The 18,139-nt window shown below is 43.1% G+C and overlaps 1 protein-coding gene across 10 annotated transcripts in view; it reads left to right on the top strand.

Moving 5' to 3' along the window:
* The window catches only part of MAP7 (microtubule associated protein 7), a 110,792-nt gene that overhangs the window by 41,689 nt on the left and 50,964 nt on the right, over window positions 1-18,139 (top strand). For all 10 annotated transcript variants that reach the window (XM_035320469.1, XM_035320473.1, XM_035320474.1 and 7 more), the window contains one exon: window positions 15,430-15,498. In XM_035320469.1, the coding sequence (XP_035176360.1) occupies window positions 15,430-15,498 (69 nt within the window). The remainder of the gene's footprint in view (window positions 1-15,429; window positions 15,499-18,139) is intronic.

The raw sequence follows: 18,139 nt of genomic DNA on the forward strand, positions 1-18,139 counted from the left end.
GTGATTGACTTTAAAACATAGGTTGTGTGAACAAAGACAAAACAACAAGGTAACATGTACTGTATTATTTCAGTCACATTCCCAAGTGCTTTCATCTTCTAGTAGTTCAGGACCTCATCAGTGGTAAGCTCTTGTCTGCCCTGTCCCATGGAAAATCCTGTTCTCTCACAGATGAAATGGATGAGACATGAGTTAACCAAGAAGGGGCATCCGGAGTCAAACTGGCAACAAATCTTGTCTGCTCTGGAAGAAATCATTCTGCTCGCAGCACAAATGTCCAGGTCTGGTTGGGTGGTGCAGCAGGTATGCATACAGGAAGAGGAGTTTGATTAAAGGACGGGCAGGCAGAGGAAATGAGCAATTACAACTTAATGCTCGTCTGGGTCAACAGGAAGACAGGGACTGTCAGTGCTTTTGTGGAGCATGGTTTTGAGAAGCTAATGTTCTGCTCTCAGTGACAGCATAGCAATTGCTCTAGCTTTGGATCACCGTGGAAGATTGGCAGAATGATGGAAAGCACTTGTCTGGAGCTTGTTTGCAGTTGTTGAGGCTCTGTTAATTACAAAGGCCTTATCTGGAATTGTAGTGGGACTTTGCTGGTGTTTAACCTCTGTGAGTCGGTCACTTTGAGTCCATGTTCTTTGTGATGAAATATGAAGGCCTGGAGCACCATCGATAGCCTCTGGCTCCCCATGGAATGGGAGTCAGAAGGGCATGGCTCAGCCAGGGTAGCCTTCTAGGAAAGGCCATTTTGGAGAAAACTTCCACCACTGCAAAGCAGGGAGCCCGGGCAGCAGTTAGCACCTGGCCTGATGCCAGTGGTGACTCAGCTCTGTGGCCTCTGAGTCTGGCGTAACCAAGCCTTGGTGTCTGTCTCCTACATAAGCAAAAACTCGATAGTATCTAGTTAAGCCCCAGAGTTGTCTGTCTGGGGATCCTGGTGGTAATTTGTGAGAACCACTGCGTTGTTGGTATGGAGCCAGATCAGTTTGGTGGCTGCACACAAGGAGACATAATGGCTCTGGCAACCAGCCTCTCAGCCTCGTCTCCCTGTGTACAGGGAAGAGCTGGAGGACAGAGGCTGAGTGACTTGCCCAAAGGGGAAGTAGCCATCAGGGCTTTTCCATCCCTCCTCCTCCTCTAAGGGCACAGAGGGGAGGTCTCATCGCCCCTGCTGAAGCCGCTGGACCTGTTGCAGCTGGCTGCCAGGAGCAGGCTGCCGGGGTGCTCAGTGTGACTCCCAGTGTGGTGGAGGATGCATTGCTGTCTGGAGTCAGACTGCAGCGTTATGTTGCTCATCTCTTCTCGTTTTGGTACTGTTTTGTAATCTATACATCTTTATGTGATGCTGAAATGGAACACTTAATGCGTGTTACAAAGGATTACATTGGGTTTGGGCAAGTGTGCCACCAGAATATGCAAACACTCTCACTTGACAATCACGTTTCTCTATTTTTGTTGACCAAAAAAGAGAATCCGTGCCAAGAACATATTCTATAAAAAGTTCTGAAGATACACACGGTATGCTATAGTTTAGTCTAGCAATCCTTGTAAAACATTTAGTGTTTAAAGACAGAGACCCAAACACTGTATAAATTATTGTTAACGCGTTCTCATTGTCTCTGAAGGACAATTCAAACGTTCTTCATGACATGCAGTATTTATTCCCCTCCTGGTGATAGCAGAGTTTTGCTTCATTTTTATTGGTAGCAGTCCGTCACCGTTAAGCTGCTGAGAGGAGGTAGGAGACTCAGAGGTGTAAACTCTTGCCTCTCTATCCAGAATAAAGACAGAGCCTCTGTAGACTAAAGAGCTGTAATTCCATGAAGCATTTTCCTGGTGGTAGTGTAAAACCAAGATGTTTTGCATGGTAAAATATGGGGTGAGAATTTTATCCTTCTTATGCTTGATTTGAATTTTACAAGGCAGATGGCAAATAATTAAGGTTGCATAACGTTTCCCGTTAAAGGAGGCTCATTTCAGTCTCTTTGTAACTCTGCAAGATTTACGTGGTTCAGCCTCAGTTTCACTTTTGCTAGGTTCTGTTCTTTTTTTGCTTCTTTTATGTCTCTCATCTTCAGCAACTGGACCAATGTCTGAAGAATGAGACTTGGCAAAATAATGCATTTTTTTTTTCTTCTTGAGAAAAATCTTCATAGCAGTCTCATAGGGCTGGTTTAAAGCCACCACGCTTCAAGGAGAGAACTGATTTTATAGCTATGCTTCTTCCTGTCCCTATAAAAAGCTATCCAAACTGGCAACACAAGTCACAGTCAGCTCATAGCTAATAGGGCTGTATTAAACATAGGAGTGCTATTTTTTTTGTCCATTTTTTTTTTGGCTGAACTGAGGCCGCACCCTTCTTCACCGAAGCTTTGGGCTCATCAGTGTCCGCATGACTTGCCATCCCCACGGACCGAGCGAGCACGCTCCTCCCCGGAGCTGCCAGGGCTGAGCGGGACTTCTCCCGGGCTGCTCCAGTCCCTGCAGGCTGCTCCTGCTCCAGGCACACTGAGCAGAGAGGCTCGCTCTCCTCCACTGCTGGACCAACCTGCAGGAGAAGGTGATCTGAGGCCACGAGGGAGAGGTGGGGAGGAGGTGTTTGGGTTGGAACACGGCTGGCCAGAAAGCTCCAAGGGCAAAAAGGAGAAGGGCGGGAGAAGTGCGAGGTAGCAGGTTCAGGAACAAGAGGGGGAGGAGGCAGTAGGATCACGAAAAGAGCAAAGGATGCAGTTCAGTAGGGAAGGGGGTGGAGGAGTACAGCTGGTGAAAAGGAAAGGAAAATATTGGCAAAACATGTCATTTTCCCCATCTGGTGGTAGGGCAACTTGGTCTGCCAAATCAGCTTTGTCAGGGAATACAGCATTTAGATTTCCTGAACTGCTTCGATTATCTGTTGGCGGGAGGCTATAAAATTAACTGTATATTTTTTATATTTATGGTGTTTTGTGTGTGTGTGTTTTGTGTTTTTGTTTTTAGTTTTAGGTGACTAATATGTATCAGTGCATAATGCAGTCTGCTTGTTAACATTGAAGATTCCAAGTCCAAGCACTGAAAAGTCAGGAAATTTCACAACAAAACTCTCCTGTGCAACTCGGTTTAATACACCCTATACATGTACATACTACAGAGTATTTTTTTTAAGTATGTGATTGTGTTCTTGGAAGTTAGCAGCCCTCTCATCAGTAAGGCTACTCTACGGTGAAAGAAGTCAGGCTTTGACCTGTCTCAGCTGTACTGCTTATGTAAAGTGGTGAAGAAGCAGCTTAATGGAAGCTCCGTTGCACACTGTTTTCTAGGTCAGTGTCTACAAAACTTTTGGGATTGTAAACAGTTTGTAGTTTAGTTATTAGAAACGTGAAAGCAAATCCAAAGGTCTGTGCAACTTCTAGTCTCAACTTCTAGGCATTCGTTGCAAAATACTGAACACCTGAAGGGTTTGGTTTAAAATTACTTCTGCTTTTTATTCTTGAATGTTTAAAACCTGGTGTTAAATAGGTTTTGATTAGTGCAAGATGCAGCACTTCGGCATTTTACTTTACAAATGTTGTGTTTTCATTCTTGTAATGCAATATAAAAATAGATCTGAAGAACAAAGCACTAAGTTTAACACTTATCGTATTCTTTGTTCTGTCCACTATACACAAACCAGCCAGCACCACGATGGGGTTTTCCCAGATAACTAAGGCACGAAATACAATGACAGTAATACTTTTTTAATACGATCTTTGACTTGTTGGATAGATGCACTACCTACACATATACAAGTAGAAGAAATGTGATAAGCCAATGGAAGATTTGTTGTTGTTGTTTTTGCTCCCTTAGGAAAGCAGACTGGGAAGTAGTGGTTTTGATTTACTCTCTGTAGCAACCAATTTTTACACGTTACTTCTCTGTAAGATTTAGTTTTCAGGGGTTGTTAACACCTGACAACTGCAGAATCCTTTCCAGTAGGTTTTGAAATCATGGAACACTTTTAAAGCAAAAGCTGGCTAGTCAGAAAGGTTTCCCTGAAGACCAGAGGGGGTGAAAAAAAGTGAATTTTATACCTCCTAAGGGTAAGAGCTGCAAATTATGGCAGTCAGGCAGTATAATTACCAAAACAGCTAACAAGAGAATTTTTGGAAAGCAAAAGACACAATACATACGGAACTAAAAGGAAACCTGCATGAACTTAAAATGTTTCATGTCTTTACTATGAATTAATAGTTTATTAGGACAAATATTTGTATTGCCACTAGAATGGCCTGTGGCTGTCCCTAAGAAATCAACTGCACAGTTTCTATAGAGCAACAAGATCTGCTTTCTGATAACGGTTGTGTACATTTGGGGGGCAGCATGTAAAGATCAGATCTACTGCCAAGTACTCTGGTACTCATCCTCAGATCCCAGGAAGAACCCAGGGAAAGATATACTTTGGTTTTATCAGTGTACCTGAAATAATGAATTATTATCATCACAAGAAAGACAAAGAAGAGCTCTAGTAACCATTTGATGTGTTCATATTAGAGAGGCTTAAAAATAAATGTTAGTGTTATTTGAAGATTGCATGCAGGTATACACATGTTTAAACATATCATTTCAGAAAAACTTTTCAGATGAATGGTGTGTTTAGAAAGCCAAAGATGCAGAGCTCAGAAGTAATTAAGGTTGTTTGTGCATCTTCAATTCCGTGTATGCAGTGTTGTAATTAACTATTAGATCCTGCTGCTCATATGTCAAGCAATGCCTCCTTCCAGGAAGTCCTGCTTACTGGCAGCTGAGTGAGGAAAAATCACAATGAAGATTACAAGAAAGAGTTGGCCCCTGAACTGATGTGATGGTCACCTTGAAAGACAAATTTTTCAGTAAATGGTGTCTTGATAAGTTAGTTGATCTCTTGACTGGTGGTGGCTGCATTCATTTTGAGCCGCCTTAAGTATGACGGCCTGCTCCTGGTACAGTTTTTATTTCTGATGGTGAATGAGGTGATTAAGGCTCAGTCATGCAACAGAAATATATTTTTTTGAGTCAGTGTTTCAGCTTTGTTCTCTGCCCAGCAATGGTAAGAAGCATTCCTTCTTGCTTCGCTGTTTCAGAAAATATGCATTTTGCATCATATTAAATGCCTGTTTGATGTAGCTTACAGTAATAGGACATATCTTTTATATAAGGAGCAGGAGAAGAATGAGAAAACTTGAGTGTTGCTCTTCCCCTAAGCAGTTACTGCATCCATTCTAGTGAACTTTCATTGCAAGAAAGAGGCAGGCGTGCAGAAAATTGCCTCTTTTCCTCGGGCAAGCGTGGTTTTGATGAGGGCAATGTCCTGAACACGCAGATCTGGGAACTTAGCTGCTGAAGAACAGCATGCAGCCTTTGCAGCTTTAACTGTTTCAGAAATCATTGTCTGCACAGAACAGGTTGTGTAAACAAAGCCTGGCTTCTGTGCATCTCTTCCTGCTGTCTTTAGCTGAGGCAGATTGTTGCTATAGAGACTGGTAGTCATAATTCATGCTCTGTTTTTTTAAGGCTGGAAGGGTGACTCCGAACATCCATGCAAAACGCAAGAACCTTGCCCAGGAAGCTCTGCAGCAGCGGAAAAGTTCCCCAGAATACTTTCTCTGATCCCACCAGCTCATATGTGGTCCAGAACTTACCTTTAGGAGAGAAATCCCAGTGGATGTCCCAGACATAAATCTAAGCAGCCTAACGTGGTGCTGTGTGAAGACAATTAGGTGCCAGGAGCGGTGTGGCGGTCTCAGTGTAATGCTTAATTTCGCTTCTCAGCCAAGAGGAGCTCTCGTGTTGGCCTGGTGTTGACACAGCTCTCCTGCTGTCAGTACCTGAGCTAGCTCAGTGTGCTGAGGCAGTAGATGAAACCCACATGGCAATTAGCTTTTTCCTTGGTAAACAAGGTCGTGGCACTTTGATATTTAAGAAGCTGAATCTTGCAGAAATCTCTACAGCTTCCATAGGCAATTACAGTCAGCTTCAATTTTACCCCCCCTTCCTCTGCAAGGGGCACTAAATGCCCTAGATGTCAGCATTAAACAGCACTACCTCTTCCCCACTGCCCTCTGTCCTGCTTTTTTGCACTTTAAACATCCTTATTTCTAGTCATTCTTTAGTAAAAGATTTGAGAGGGTCTCCTGACAGCCAGTTGTCAGCCCCGTTCCTTTGGGAGTAAAACGCTTCTCAGTCTCAAAGTCACTTGTCTGTTTTTGCAGATGTGTTTTTGTCATTGCTGACAGTAAGCTGAACATAGCCATTAGTTGTACAGGCTAGGCTGATGTCCTGTTCCTCTTGTGACGAGCCCCCATTTATTCTCCCCAGATGAGCCTTCCCTTGCAACACAATCCTCTTCACAGAGGCAACAGGATGAGGCTGAAGATCTGTTTAAAGCAACTATGGGATGAAGGCCAGGAGCCCATTTAGTTTGGCAGGCACGGTGATTTTGAGTTCAAAGTAATTTAAAGTAAAGGAGGTGAAATCTTGGCTAATGGAGATTTCTTTATTGTAGGTGGCTTTTGTTAGGGGTGGAACACCAAGGGAACTGGCTTTCATGTGACAGGCTTGTAAGTAGGAGTCCAGAGAGCTGCTGGGCTGCTGGAAGAAGCTCTTTGGGGTACTCAGAAGGTCAGAGAGCTGGTGAATGTGTCTTAAAAGCATTTTGTGGCCAGAAGTGGTCAGAAGGAGAGCTGTGCTGTAGGCCTCTTTTGCATCCTTGTGTGAGGTGACAGCTTAACTAGAAAGAAGGCTTTGAAAGGGAGTTGTGCTGGTTCTGAAGCTCCTTTCTTCTGCTTGCAAGGTTTGTGTCGCTTCATTTACTGTATTTTTGCAGTGTTTTGTGCTTCTTTAAAATTCTTGTAACCTTTTTGGGGGTGAAAAATGCTGGAAGCATCCTATTACTGAGTGCGGTTACCAGTTTATGACACACGCAGCAGAGCTCATCCTCACACGAGGTACACACCCTCTCCTGGATATGGTGTGCCCATACGGGGATGTCCCCATATGGCAACAGCTACCGTAGGAAGGGATTAATTACCACGAGACGCACAAACAGTTGTGCCTGGCTTCTGGTGGTGTTGTCATGGCAGACGTGCCGCCACCACGGGCCTGCTCAGCGTCACGGTGGCGGAGTCGGCGGGTGGAAGCTGCTCACCTCAGTGCACGTGGCGCTGCGTCCTGTCAGACCAGTGCGGCCCGGACAAATCTGGGAAGAGCTGAAAGCACGGAGGAGGGCATAGCTATGCACCGAGTTCATCAGGGGTCTGACGGCTCGTGTATGTCAGCGGGCTGGCTTCTTGCCACTGGAAGCACAGTGTCAGTCTGTGAGCTCGTGCGAGTCTCCTGAACTGATCTTTGATATAGTTCACTTTGTGGCATACTCGTTTTAATTAAAAAGACATATTGTATCAAAATAATGTGTTCTTTTTTTCGTGGTTATTGGTTTGGTTTTTGTTGGTTTACTTTTGTATTTACTTTTTTTTTGGGGGGGGGGGGGGAGAAGTCATTACCTTCTCTTTGGTCTCAGCTTTGCAAAAAAAGTTTGCTTTGTTTTTAAAAATACTTAGCTCTCAGGATCAAATTGTGTAACAGCAATCTGTAGCAAAGTATCCATTTTTCCCTTCTTCCCATCCCCATATTCACTTTACTGCAGTTGCTGTCTGTGTTTTTGTAGAACTGCAGGGCTGCAACGTGCATCGGTCACCGTGCCCTCTGAACGGGGGGTATCAAATAATGCACACTCAAGGTGCTGTCCCCAGCTCAAGTGGCTTGACCTTGGATCAGTGCGATGTTGAAAGCAGACAGGTCTGTGCCTAATTCTCCAGTTCCCAGTGGTAGGTGTCAGCTTCCTTGTGACTTGGACTCTCTCATAGGAATTACCTCATTGTCTGGAGCAAGCTCGCTGGTCAAAGTCCAGAAAAGTGACTTTCACCCAGTGAAATCTGCAGGTGTTCCCTTTTGTCCTCTGAGGTGGCCTTAAACACACAGCCATTAGGGCAGCATGCAGGAGCTGGTCCTGGACGTCAGGGTCTGTCTGCCGTAGGAGTAGCCAGGGCTGCCTGCAGCACTCCCACGTCAGGAGGATAGCTGCTGCTACTCTTGCATCTGGGGTGAAAGTGTTTTGTCCTTGAGCAAAAGAATCACAAACTGACCACTGTAGGTCTGATATTGCCCAGGTTTGGTATTTGTACACTGTCTGGGACAGGCACACAGTGTTGGGATTGGGTGTCTGGGAATGAGGTTGCTCTGCTAACCCTCAGCAGGTAGCATTTTGGCTTTTATTTTGGTGATGTGTAATTCAAAAGCTTCCTTTCATTTCTCTCATCTGTATCTGGCCAGACTTGCCAGGCAGAACCCCTGCTTGGCACCACAGGCTTCTTCAGTAGGTAACAGGGACCTTTCTTCCAGTGCTCCTCTAATGTTGATATCGTTGTTCTGTATTGCAATATAATGACCTGATGTAGTTATCCAGAACAAATAATGTGCATGTTCACATTTTTATAAATGCCGTTACATTTAGCTTTGTGTTTCTTTTTTCTTTGAGAGCCTAAGCAGCAGAAGGGTTCTCCCTGCAAAGGCGCTCAGTTTGCTGTGTTGACCTATGGTATTTAATATTTCAGAATTCAGTACTTTAAATAGCCAACATAGTCAGTCAAAAGTAATTTCCTATGAATACGCATCTCCCAGTGGGTTACACAGTTTTAACCTAAAAAATAAGGTGTGACCCTTTTCTTGTAGATACTTGCAACGTCCAATTTTGTCTGTGGATTGTTTCCAAAGAAATCTGTTTGTGATTCCATTTGTAAGTGTTTTACAACTTAATGATGAATTAGCTGTGACAGTTTAAAATCATCTGTCTTCCTAGTCTACAATATTATGAAAGCAACAGCAACTTCTATACTGTTTCATGAGTAGTAAACAGCAATGCTGAGGAGTTTTCATTTCTGCTTAGCTCAGCCAGGACAGTAGAGACTGAAGAGTGTCAGTGACCATGCTTTGTGTGGCAGCTTTGATGGTAGACTTCTGTGATAAGTGCCAGAGGAAAGAAAACTGGAATAGTCACTGTAGCTTGGTATCTTTTCATTTATTTATATTTGCAAACCAGATATTAACTTCCTCAGCACTGGAATTACGAGAAGATGTATTCCAGCTTCAAGTTTCTAAGAATAGAAATTATTTTAATGCATGTAAAATTAATTCTAGGCATGTTTAAGTGAGGTGTAAACTTTGCTTTACCGTTTCAGTGAGTAAAAATGAATTCTAATTACTCTATCAGTCTTTTGAGTCAAACCTCTATTTGTGAATGTACTGTGCAAATACTGCAGTTTCGACTTTAAAAGAATGAGTAGTTTCCATTTGCTAATGCTGGAAATATCAATCAGCTTATGTCTTAAACTGTGATGGCACATATTAACTATATTAGCAATAGCAAACTGGTCTATTGTCTGCAAGTACTCTACATTTTACCCCAGTTCCCTCAACAGTTCCATCAACCAAGCTCCCTTAACAAGAGAACCGAAGTGTTGACATCCAACCAAAATTAAGTGCATCTCTTTCGTCTTTTAAAATGGAAGTAGAGGTCTTAGTTTGGAATCATTCAAACGTCTTAGACTTCAGCTTTTTTAACAAATTCACATGTTGCAGTTTTTTTACAGCCTTACTGCTATGGTAATGGGCAGACCCTTGTAAATCCTTTTTTTTTTTTTTTTTTAAATAATTTTATGAAGAATGTTGCTAATGAGAACATTTTGTTACAAACGGATTTTGATTGGAGCTCTAATGGCTTAAGCAGATCCAGTTTATTAACAGTTTTCTGTAGCACTTGGATTAAGAAGCCTGAGGATATTGGTTTGGAAGTGTTTCAGTTTTTCCTCTGAAGTGGTAGGTCTGTTAGGAAAGTTTTTCTAGGCTCCCTTTATGAACCGTATAAACCAGGTCTCTCAAGAGGGCTTCTGGGTTTGGGTGGAGGAGAGGGGGCTTGACAGTATGAGCAGGGCATAGGTTTTCCTCCCTGATGCTTTGGTCCTGCTCCTGTCTGCATGCTCTGCCCCCAGGGGTAACCCAAAGGGACGGCAGCACTGTGCCTCCCACCACTGCCTTGGCACCCCCAGCTTCACAACAGGCTCACACCCCCTGGACCGAGCAAAATGCATGTCAACAGCACACACCCTTGTCCCTCCTGCAACCTGTTGCTCAGTCCTACAGTCCTCTCTTCTCTGGATATTTCATTTGCTTCCCCATCCTGTCATGTGAAAAATTCTCAGATTTGAGCTCACCCCCAGAGCTGCTCCGAGCTGCTGGGCTCCAAGCCTTCTCTTTGGAGACTGGCAGCAACCTACAAGCTACCTGTTACTGCTTCCTTCAGGGAAGGAAAGCTTTAAGTTGTTTTTGCCGTGGAGGAAATAATGAAGAGATGCTTTATATATGCAAAAAATGCTGATGCTCAGTACCCGTGTTTCTGCACAGTTCAAGCGTCAGAGCAAACTTCTCAGACATGGCTGTTGTTAACAGTACATACAAGTGAATTTCAGTGGTGAGAAAATATGGTTTCTTTTTGTGTTCAAACTTTTGTGGTTGGGTCTTTCTGCTCTCCGTGCTCCTAGACAGGGCCTTACTGTAGCTTGTGGTGGTAGAAAGTAAAGAATTGTCCTGCTATCTTGTTTTGAAGGACTCTGATAACTGTTCTGTACACGTGTGTGAGAGCTTACGGAAGCAAAACAGGCACTGACTGTCAGCGTCCTCTTTTTACACATAAAGCAAATAATCTTATGAAAAAGCACATAACGGTCCTGAGCTGCGTGGGCTGCACCGTGTGCTTGCTGCACAAAGCGAGTAAATGAAAGCAAGGAGCAGCCTTGGCTCGGCGTTCAGCTGAGGCACAGCTGGAGGAAGAAGGTCCGTCAGGAGGTGCGTGTGTCCAGGGTCAGCCCGACCCCCGGCACCATGCGGAGGTGCTAGGAAATGTTTGTTTCCAGCTGTGCTGAAGCAGATTGCCAGGCCCACTTCTCCCTAGGCTCTTCTTGTTACTGACAAGTAGACTTTGTGAAAACTATTATCTTTAACAAGCACGCATGTGTGTTTTATTCTGTGTTTTTGTTTTTGTTTTTCTGGTTTTATTTGTTTGCTTTTTTGAAGGTTTATTGTGCCTCAAATTTCTGAGGCAGAGAGCAACCATAACTTTGTTGAGACTTACTCTGAAGGCTTTAATATTAGACATCCAGCAGCTTGGTTTTACCTTTTATCTATCATCTGAGCTGCATGCATCTTACAAATTTTGTGGTCAGTGATAGATCTTTCCAACCTATATCTCTAGAGAGATCACTGTCCTTTGTTCCCAGGTTTCCGATCTTAAAATACAAGTAGAAGATCAGCCTGGAGTGCAGGTATGGAATGAATGCAGTGCTTACCTCTAGAGCAATGAACAGCACTGAAGCATTGCTTAATACGTTGCTTTGCCAAGTATATACATGGATGCTATTGATGATGCAAGGAATAAGAAACGCTAAAGATTTGCAAGATGTTTTACTGTAAATATGAAGAGTGGTATTTACATGTGTACTTATTAGCGAGGTCATTCTTGATCTGTGGATGTAAGAAAAGACAAAAGTCAAGAGCAGTGAGAAAGCTTTCAGTTGTGTTGGGCTTTGTTGCCTCTGTATGCACCCCCAAGGATCCTGACTGACATGAATTCTCTAGTAGGATAAACATTCCAGTTTTGCCATTAGAGGGAATTTCACATCCAAACTTAACTCTTTAGTCTTAAAACTCGGTGCCGTTGCTTTCAAACAGAACATCTAGGTGCTGAATGCTCTGACTTTTTGTCCAAGTCAGGTATTCAGGAGTTAGGTGCTAATGTGTTTTGGCAAGCTAGAAAACTTTGTCAGCCCTGAGCTGTATCTGCACAGTGAACGTGGCCCTCCGAGCACAGCGATACTTGCGAATTGATCGGTGTGCCAGCCAGCCACGGGTCCAGGGGACGGATTCCCTTTAGTCCCTCCTCCTCAGTCCTAGCTGTGTCTTTTCTCCTGGCTGTTTTTCACTGCTTCTGCCTCACACTCGTGGAATTAGAGCAAGCAGTGGAAGGCTATGCCCACTTCACCGCTCAGCGCACCCTTTGCCCAGAGGTGTCTGAAATGGCGGACGTGTGGTGGCCGCGTCCTTGGGCCAACCCATGCGTGTGCTCTTTCCCGTTAGTGCAGTCCTGGTCCGTTTCCCCATTTCCAACACCCACAGGGTGCGGTTCTCTGAGGGGTGCTGGGTGTGTCCTGAACCTGTCATTGGTTCGAGCACCACCTTTTGTTTGTATTCTCCAAGTGTCCCCTCACACCATGTGTCATCTCTTCAGGGTGCTGCTTCTCAAGGTAGAGGCCCTGTAACAGAGCTGCCTCTGTGCTGTGGCTGGCGGCCGTCCTCAAAGGACCAGAGCCTCAGACCCTTGCCGGTGTGACAGCACTGTAAGAGCAAGCACATCGGGGTCGCATGCCTCAGAGGGAGAAGCGAGGCAAGCATTAGGGAAAAAATAATCAGAAGAAACACCAGAAGATGCCTGGTGGGGTGGAGTGAAGAAGACAGAGCAAGACTCCTCTGTGTGACACACAGCGACAAGACCAGAGGTGATGGGCACAAAACTGAGATACAAGAATACCATTCAGACACAATTAAAAATTTCCTACTGTGAAGAGTGGCCAAACAGTGGCACAGGTTGTCCAGAGAGGTTGTGGAGTCTCTGTCCTTGGCAATGTTCATAAACCCAGCGGGGCATGGCCTGCTGTAGGCAACCCCACTTTGGGCAGAGGGGTGGGCTTTGTCATCCCTTCCAGCCTCAACAACTCTGGTTCTGTAATTGTTTTCCCCAATGTATCTACACTATTACTCAAGCTGTCTTCAACATTTTATGTTTCCAGAATGCTTCACAGAGAAATATCCTCTTATTTCTAATGCTTCTTTTAATAATCTCTTTCCCTCCTTGGGAAGAGAGTTCAAGATAAGCAACAGAGCAAGTGCTAGGTAGTTGAATGGTGCCTCTCCTGGCATTTGTTATGTTATTGAGTCTTGCTGGAAACAATTTTGTCAATATGTAAATTTGGATTTTAGATGCTTAGTTGTCTGTCTGATCATCTGTTTGCGTCTTTAGAGCAAGAAGTATTTTGTGGGGGGTGCACACATACATTAGCTTCTTAATACTTTTGCCGGTTCTTATTCGATATCCAGCATTATTAAAATTCATGGCTGTGCCATCTGTTCTTTTCTTCATCACTTGTTGTGGTCCTGTGCCTATGTACTGAAACTATGTCAAAATATTCCAAGGAAGAGTCGGAGGAAAGGAAATAAGGAAGAAATATTTATCTGTGTAGCTAGGCTCTGCTTCAAGTGCATTATCTGGATTATCTGGACACTTAAATCATTGTTGTGAAATTAAAGGAGTAATGCATAATCCCACAGTGCAATGTTTGAGGAAAATAATGCACATGCACTGCAGGAGGCATGCAGAGAGACTTGTGTTAAAGCTTTTAGAAGATCAATGCTCCCACTAATACTCAGAAACAGTATTTTTAATATCTATAGCAGTTTCCTCTTCTATCACACGATGCACTATTTAAAGGTAAATGAAGTCACAAAGTAGATTCTTCATACACTACAGCAGGTCTTTCTCTGAGAATATTCTAAATAGCTCTTTCAGGCAGGAGAACAGTCAGTTTCCTCCCCCAAACTAAGGTCGTACTTTCCTAGTAAGATATTATATGTATCATATATATATATGTGTGTGTATATACATATATATATATAAATGCTCTTACTCTGATGAATAAAACATTTTTTCTGGTGTAGTTCCACCCATTTGGAACATTGAAAGGAAAAAGTATGTTTTTTGATAATGGCAGACCCTACCAAGCCTGGAAGTGCCAGTGTTCGGTGTTGTTCAGGTTATATCACAAAAATCGGTGGCCTTACTTATTGGTAGAACGAATCCTAAGCACGAGGCCTTTAAAACAGCAAAGTGCTAAACTCTTTTGTTTGTCTGCTTGTTACGTCATGTTTGTCTGGCTGTTTGTCTGCCTGTTATGCCTGTTCTCATTCTGAGCTGGAATCAGTATTCGTTAGGTTCAACAGCAGTTTCTTCTATGGATTAAAAGAGACTTAATATAGCTATTCCCTCCAATATAGAAGAGGATTGTCTTTTTTGTACAATTTAAAATTTCACTTTTTTTTTTTTTTTTTGTGAGATGGTGTGATTTTTGAATGATCTCAGCAAAAAAATTGCTTTGAACATTGAATATTTGATCAAAGCTTTTTCCATTTCCCTCCCCTGCCCCCCCCCCCCCCCAAAAAAAAAAAAAGATGGAGTAAGTGTTAATATAGCTTCCACTTGCTATCTTTTATCATTCATGTTCATCCTGAAACATGCCAGTAGAAGGAGTTAAATGAGAAACAAAACTGTTAGGCCATGTAGGTAATCAACTCACTGACGTGCTAAGGCTGGGGTGGATAGGAAACTTCTTGGAGCCTGCTGAAAAATAAATTGTTTTTAAATTGAAGCTAATGCAGGAATGCTGGTTTAGTTTCTTACAGCTAAACTTTTTTTTTTTTTTTTTTTCCAACTCTCATTCCTAGTGAGATTTTCATTTAATTGAGGTTGTATTTTTTTTTTTCCTCCCCTCAACTATATCAGTGTAACTTTCCTTTTATCCTTGCTTGCAAATACTCCCAAGCTGTCTCTGGAGGGGTTTTTATAGTTATTACAGTCTGTCTGTGCACTCATCCCAGACTGTAGTGTTCTGGACTCAAATGCTCCTATAGTGGAGCTCTTGGAGATGAAGATGAATTGTAAGCTAAGAAAATCATGGCATCTCATTTCCTGCCTTAGTTTTCAATTAAATAGATGCTAAACCAAGGATATGGTGGTGATTTGAAGTATGATAATGAATCTTTTTGTTTTCCTTTATAAACAGTCACTGAAAGGGCATCCAGAGCACTGGAATTCTCTCTTTCTGGGGCCTGATCAAACGTCTATTAAAAATATTAAGAAATCTCTCCTCACTGAGACTTCATTTAGGTCATAAATTGTTCTCTTTTCAATTCTGGATAATGGGTGTATTAGTAATTTGTGAAGTCTGTGAAGTTCTTACCGGTATCTTGTACCATACCTTCAGAAACCTAGGGTAGGCGAGTCACCTTTACCAACACAGCTTCTTCACCCTGCATTGCAATATGTTTGCTTCTTCCAAGTTAGCCTGCAGTTTCATTCAGCTAACTTGTTTTTATCGTTGTGATTCATCCAGCTTCTTCAGAAGGGAAATTTTAATTAAAGAAAAAAAAAAGAAGAAAAGAAAAAATTTGTTCTTTGGAAGTAGTGGTTTCCAAAGCATCGCTGAGAAGGGAAAAAGAGAGCTATTGTCTAGTAATATGGTTAATTACATCTTTTTTCTTTTTTCCTTATTTTAGCAGCTGAAGGTTCTAAAATACAAGACAAGAAATTCACTTCGGGACAAAGCAACACTGGAAGTAAAACAGGTATGCCCTTCTGCATGTTTCATTGTAAAGCTATTTGCCTCAATGGTATGTTAAAAACAGATGTCTTCCTAGGAACTTGTAAGACATTTCATGCTCTTATACCTCTCTTAATGTTTCAGTCAAAACTGACTGTTCATATTTAGTGAGGCAGGAGTCTCTGGTTGTTCACAAAGGAGCAAAACTAAAAAAGCTCCTTGTGCTTTAGTGCAGTTTAGGGATGAGAGTTGGGAAGTGAGATAAGGTTACAGAAGCCACTGTACTTGCATCTGTGCTTGCACTAGAATTTGTTGTAGACAAGGGTTTGCAGCTTTATATAAAAGTGTTTGTTTAGACTCTTCCTCACTTACCACAATGTGTGCCGTCTTCTGTAACGTCGTACTCTGTGCAGCAGGCAGATGTTTGTCATTACCACACCCCACCTGATGGGTCTATTGTGTGGATTTAATTCAGAGTTCACTAATGCTGCACTTACACAGTTAAGACTATGTACTGAAATGCTTAATGTGATCCTTGATGGCATGTGTCTGTTCCTCTTGCATGCTTAGACCAAGATCCAGATCACCACTGAGATACCTGAGTTGATGCCTGTGTTGCAGCACAGGTGCTTGTGCTGTTGAGGGCTCAGCACGCTGTAAGAACCCCCACTGAAAGGACCCCCGTTTCAACTCCTGGGCAGCCTGGCAGCTCAGTGTATGCTTCGTCCTGACTGACTCTTCCCAGTCCCCAGTCTGAGTGCCCTTGGCTGCTGTCCCTGCGGGGGAGCAGTCCCGGTGCTGCCTGAGTTCAGCTCACACCGTGTCAGGCAGCGCTGGCTGCAGCACAAGTTGCTGACTGCTCTCAGTCAGGCAGCGGGAAGAGCAGGAGAGAATGCATTAACGTGACCCACTTTTATGATGAAAACACAGCTCCTGGAGTTGCACAGTGTTTAATACCCACTTTATCCTGCAGTAGTTTAATCCCTGTCCCTCACTTCTGAGGTGGGTGTCCTAGCTGCTCCCACGCTCCCTTCATCTGTGCTGGCGTGTAGGATTGGGCGCAGAATTCCTGGGCGCAGGGTTCAGCTCTGCACCCAGCTGATGAGAGTCCCTGCCTTGAAGAGAGGATTCCTGAGAGCTGTTTTCTTCCTTTAGGCTGCATGAGAATTGTGTGTCTAACATTGTTTGAGATAGAAAGGAGAGACTGTTTGCAGCAGGAGTGACAGCTGTCATTGTAAAGGAAGTCATTGCCTGGAAGGTGTCTACAGGCTGAACAAATATTAGGAGTCCAAGGGAAACACAGGCAACTCTGAATGTGTGCGTGGGAGTGGGAAGGGAGCTAGACAGAGGGAAGGGTTTTTGAGATCCAAGCATGCATCTTTTCAAATAATGCTGTGGCTTACATATTTCTCCTGGCAGCTCCCCCATGAACTAGCAAACAAACTGGCTGTTGTTTTCCACTGTATTTCTTTTAGTTTCATTAGTGCGAGAAATCGGAACCCTAGGAGTCAAGGACAGAAAGGAAGTAGCCATTTGTGAGAAGAGGCTGAGAGGATTGTGGATGTATATGAAGAATGGTAGTAGTCTGAGGCAGTTTTGAAATCACACTGAGTGCAGCGATAGTCACTTGGGCTGTAGAAACTGGCCATATGTAATACTTACATATGATAGCTAGGTTGGAATTTTTCAGAGTTTTTAATTACTACAAATGCCAACTGAGTTTAAAAGTTCAGGATTAATTATCTGGAAGCTTTGAAAAGACTGTTTTTCTTTTTTTTTTCTTCTTCTTCTTAATATAATGAAGGACCAAAAAAAGACTGACATTTCAATGCTGAATTTCTGAGGGGTGAGGAAAAAAACAAGCAACAACAACAGCAAAACTATGGCACCTAAGCTACTTAAGGGGACTGGTAAAAAAATAAAAAATAAATTAAAAAAAACCTTGAACTCATGGTAAGCACTAGAAGTTCACAAAAAATGCTATTCGGGCACAGAGTTTCAGCAATAGGTACAAAATTAATTTTCCCTTAGTAGAACTATGGCTTACTTAATCTCCAGATGTCCCTCTCTGGCATAACGTTAAGTATTTGTATGTTCTGTCTTACAGCTCTGCTTATTACAGATCTATTGAAGCGTAGCGGAGCAGGTTTCTGAGCATGAGTTTACATACTTTGCATCATTATCAGACTGCAACTTGTTGCAGCAGCACAGTCCTCTTGGCGTGTCCTCTGTAAGGCTTTGCACACACCCAGTTGCCAGCTCTTTCTGTAAGAATTGAGGAATTCTGACAGGATTTGGTACAAATGACATTTCCCACTTCCTCATGCAGCAACGTAAAGCTACTGCATGATGATGGATTTGAGATTGATGAACTTGCACGTTTGTTCTGGTATTCCCACTAAAATGCCCGTGCCCCGGTATTTGCCTGGTGGGTTCTTAACATGCAGAGACAGGAGAAATAAAACGGGGAGCAGTCCCAGCAAACTTTCTTGTTTTGCAGCAATTTGAAGCTATGTACTTGGGGTCTCAGCATATCGTAATGTAATTGTTTGAGGTTGGACTTGTAGCCGAACTATGAAAGATCATCATCAAGGCCTGGGAAAGACATTTTAACTAATACTGTAAGATTTGCTCCAACTACCAGTAGAGCAAAGGCAATGTGATGG

The sequence above is a fragment of the Oxyura jamaicensis genome, chromosome 3 (assembly GCF_011077185.1).
Source record: "Oxyura jamaicensis isolate SHBP4307 breed ruddy duck chromosome 3, BPBGC_Ojam_1.0, whole genome shotgun sequence".
In the NCBI taxonomy this organism is placed as follows: domain Eukaryota; kingdom Metazoa; phylum Chordata; class Aves; order Anseriformes; family Anatidae; genus Oxyura; species Oxyura jamaicensis.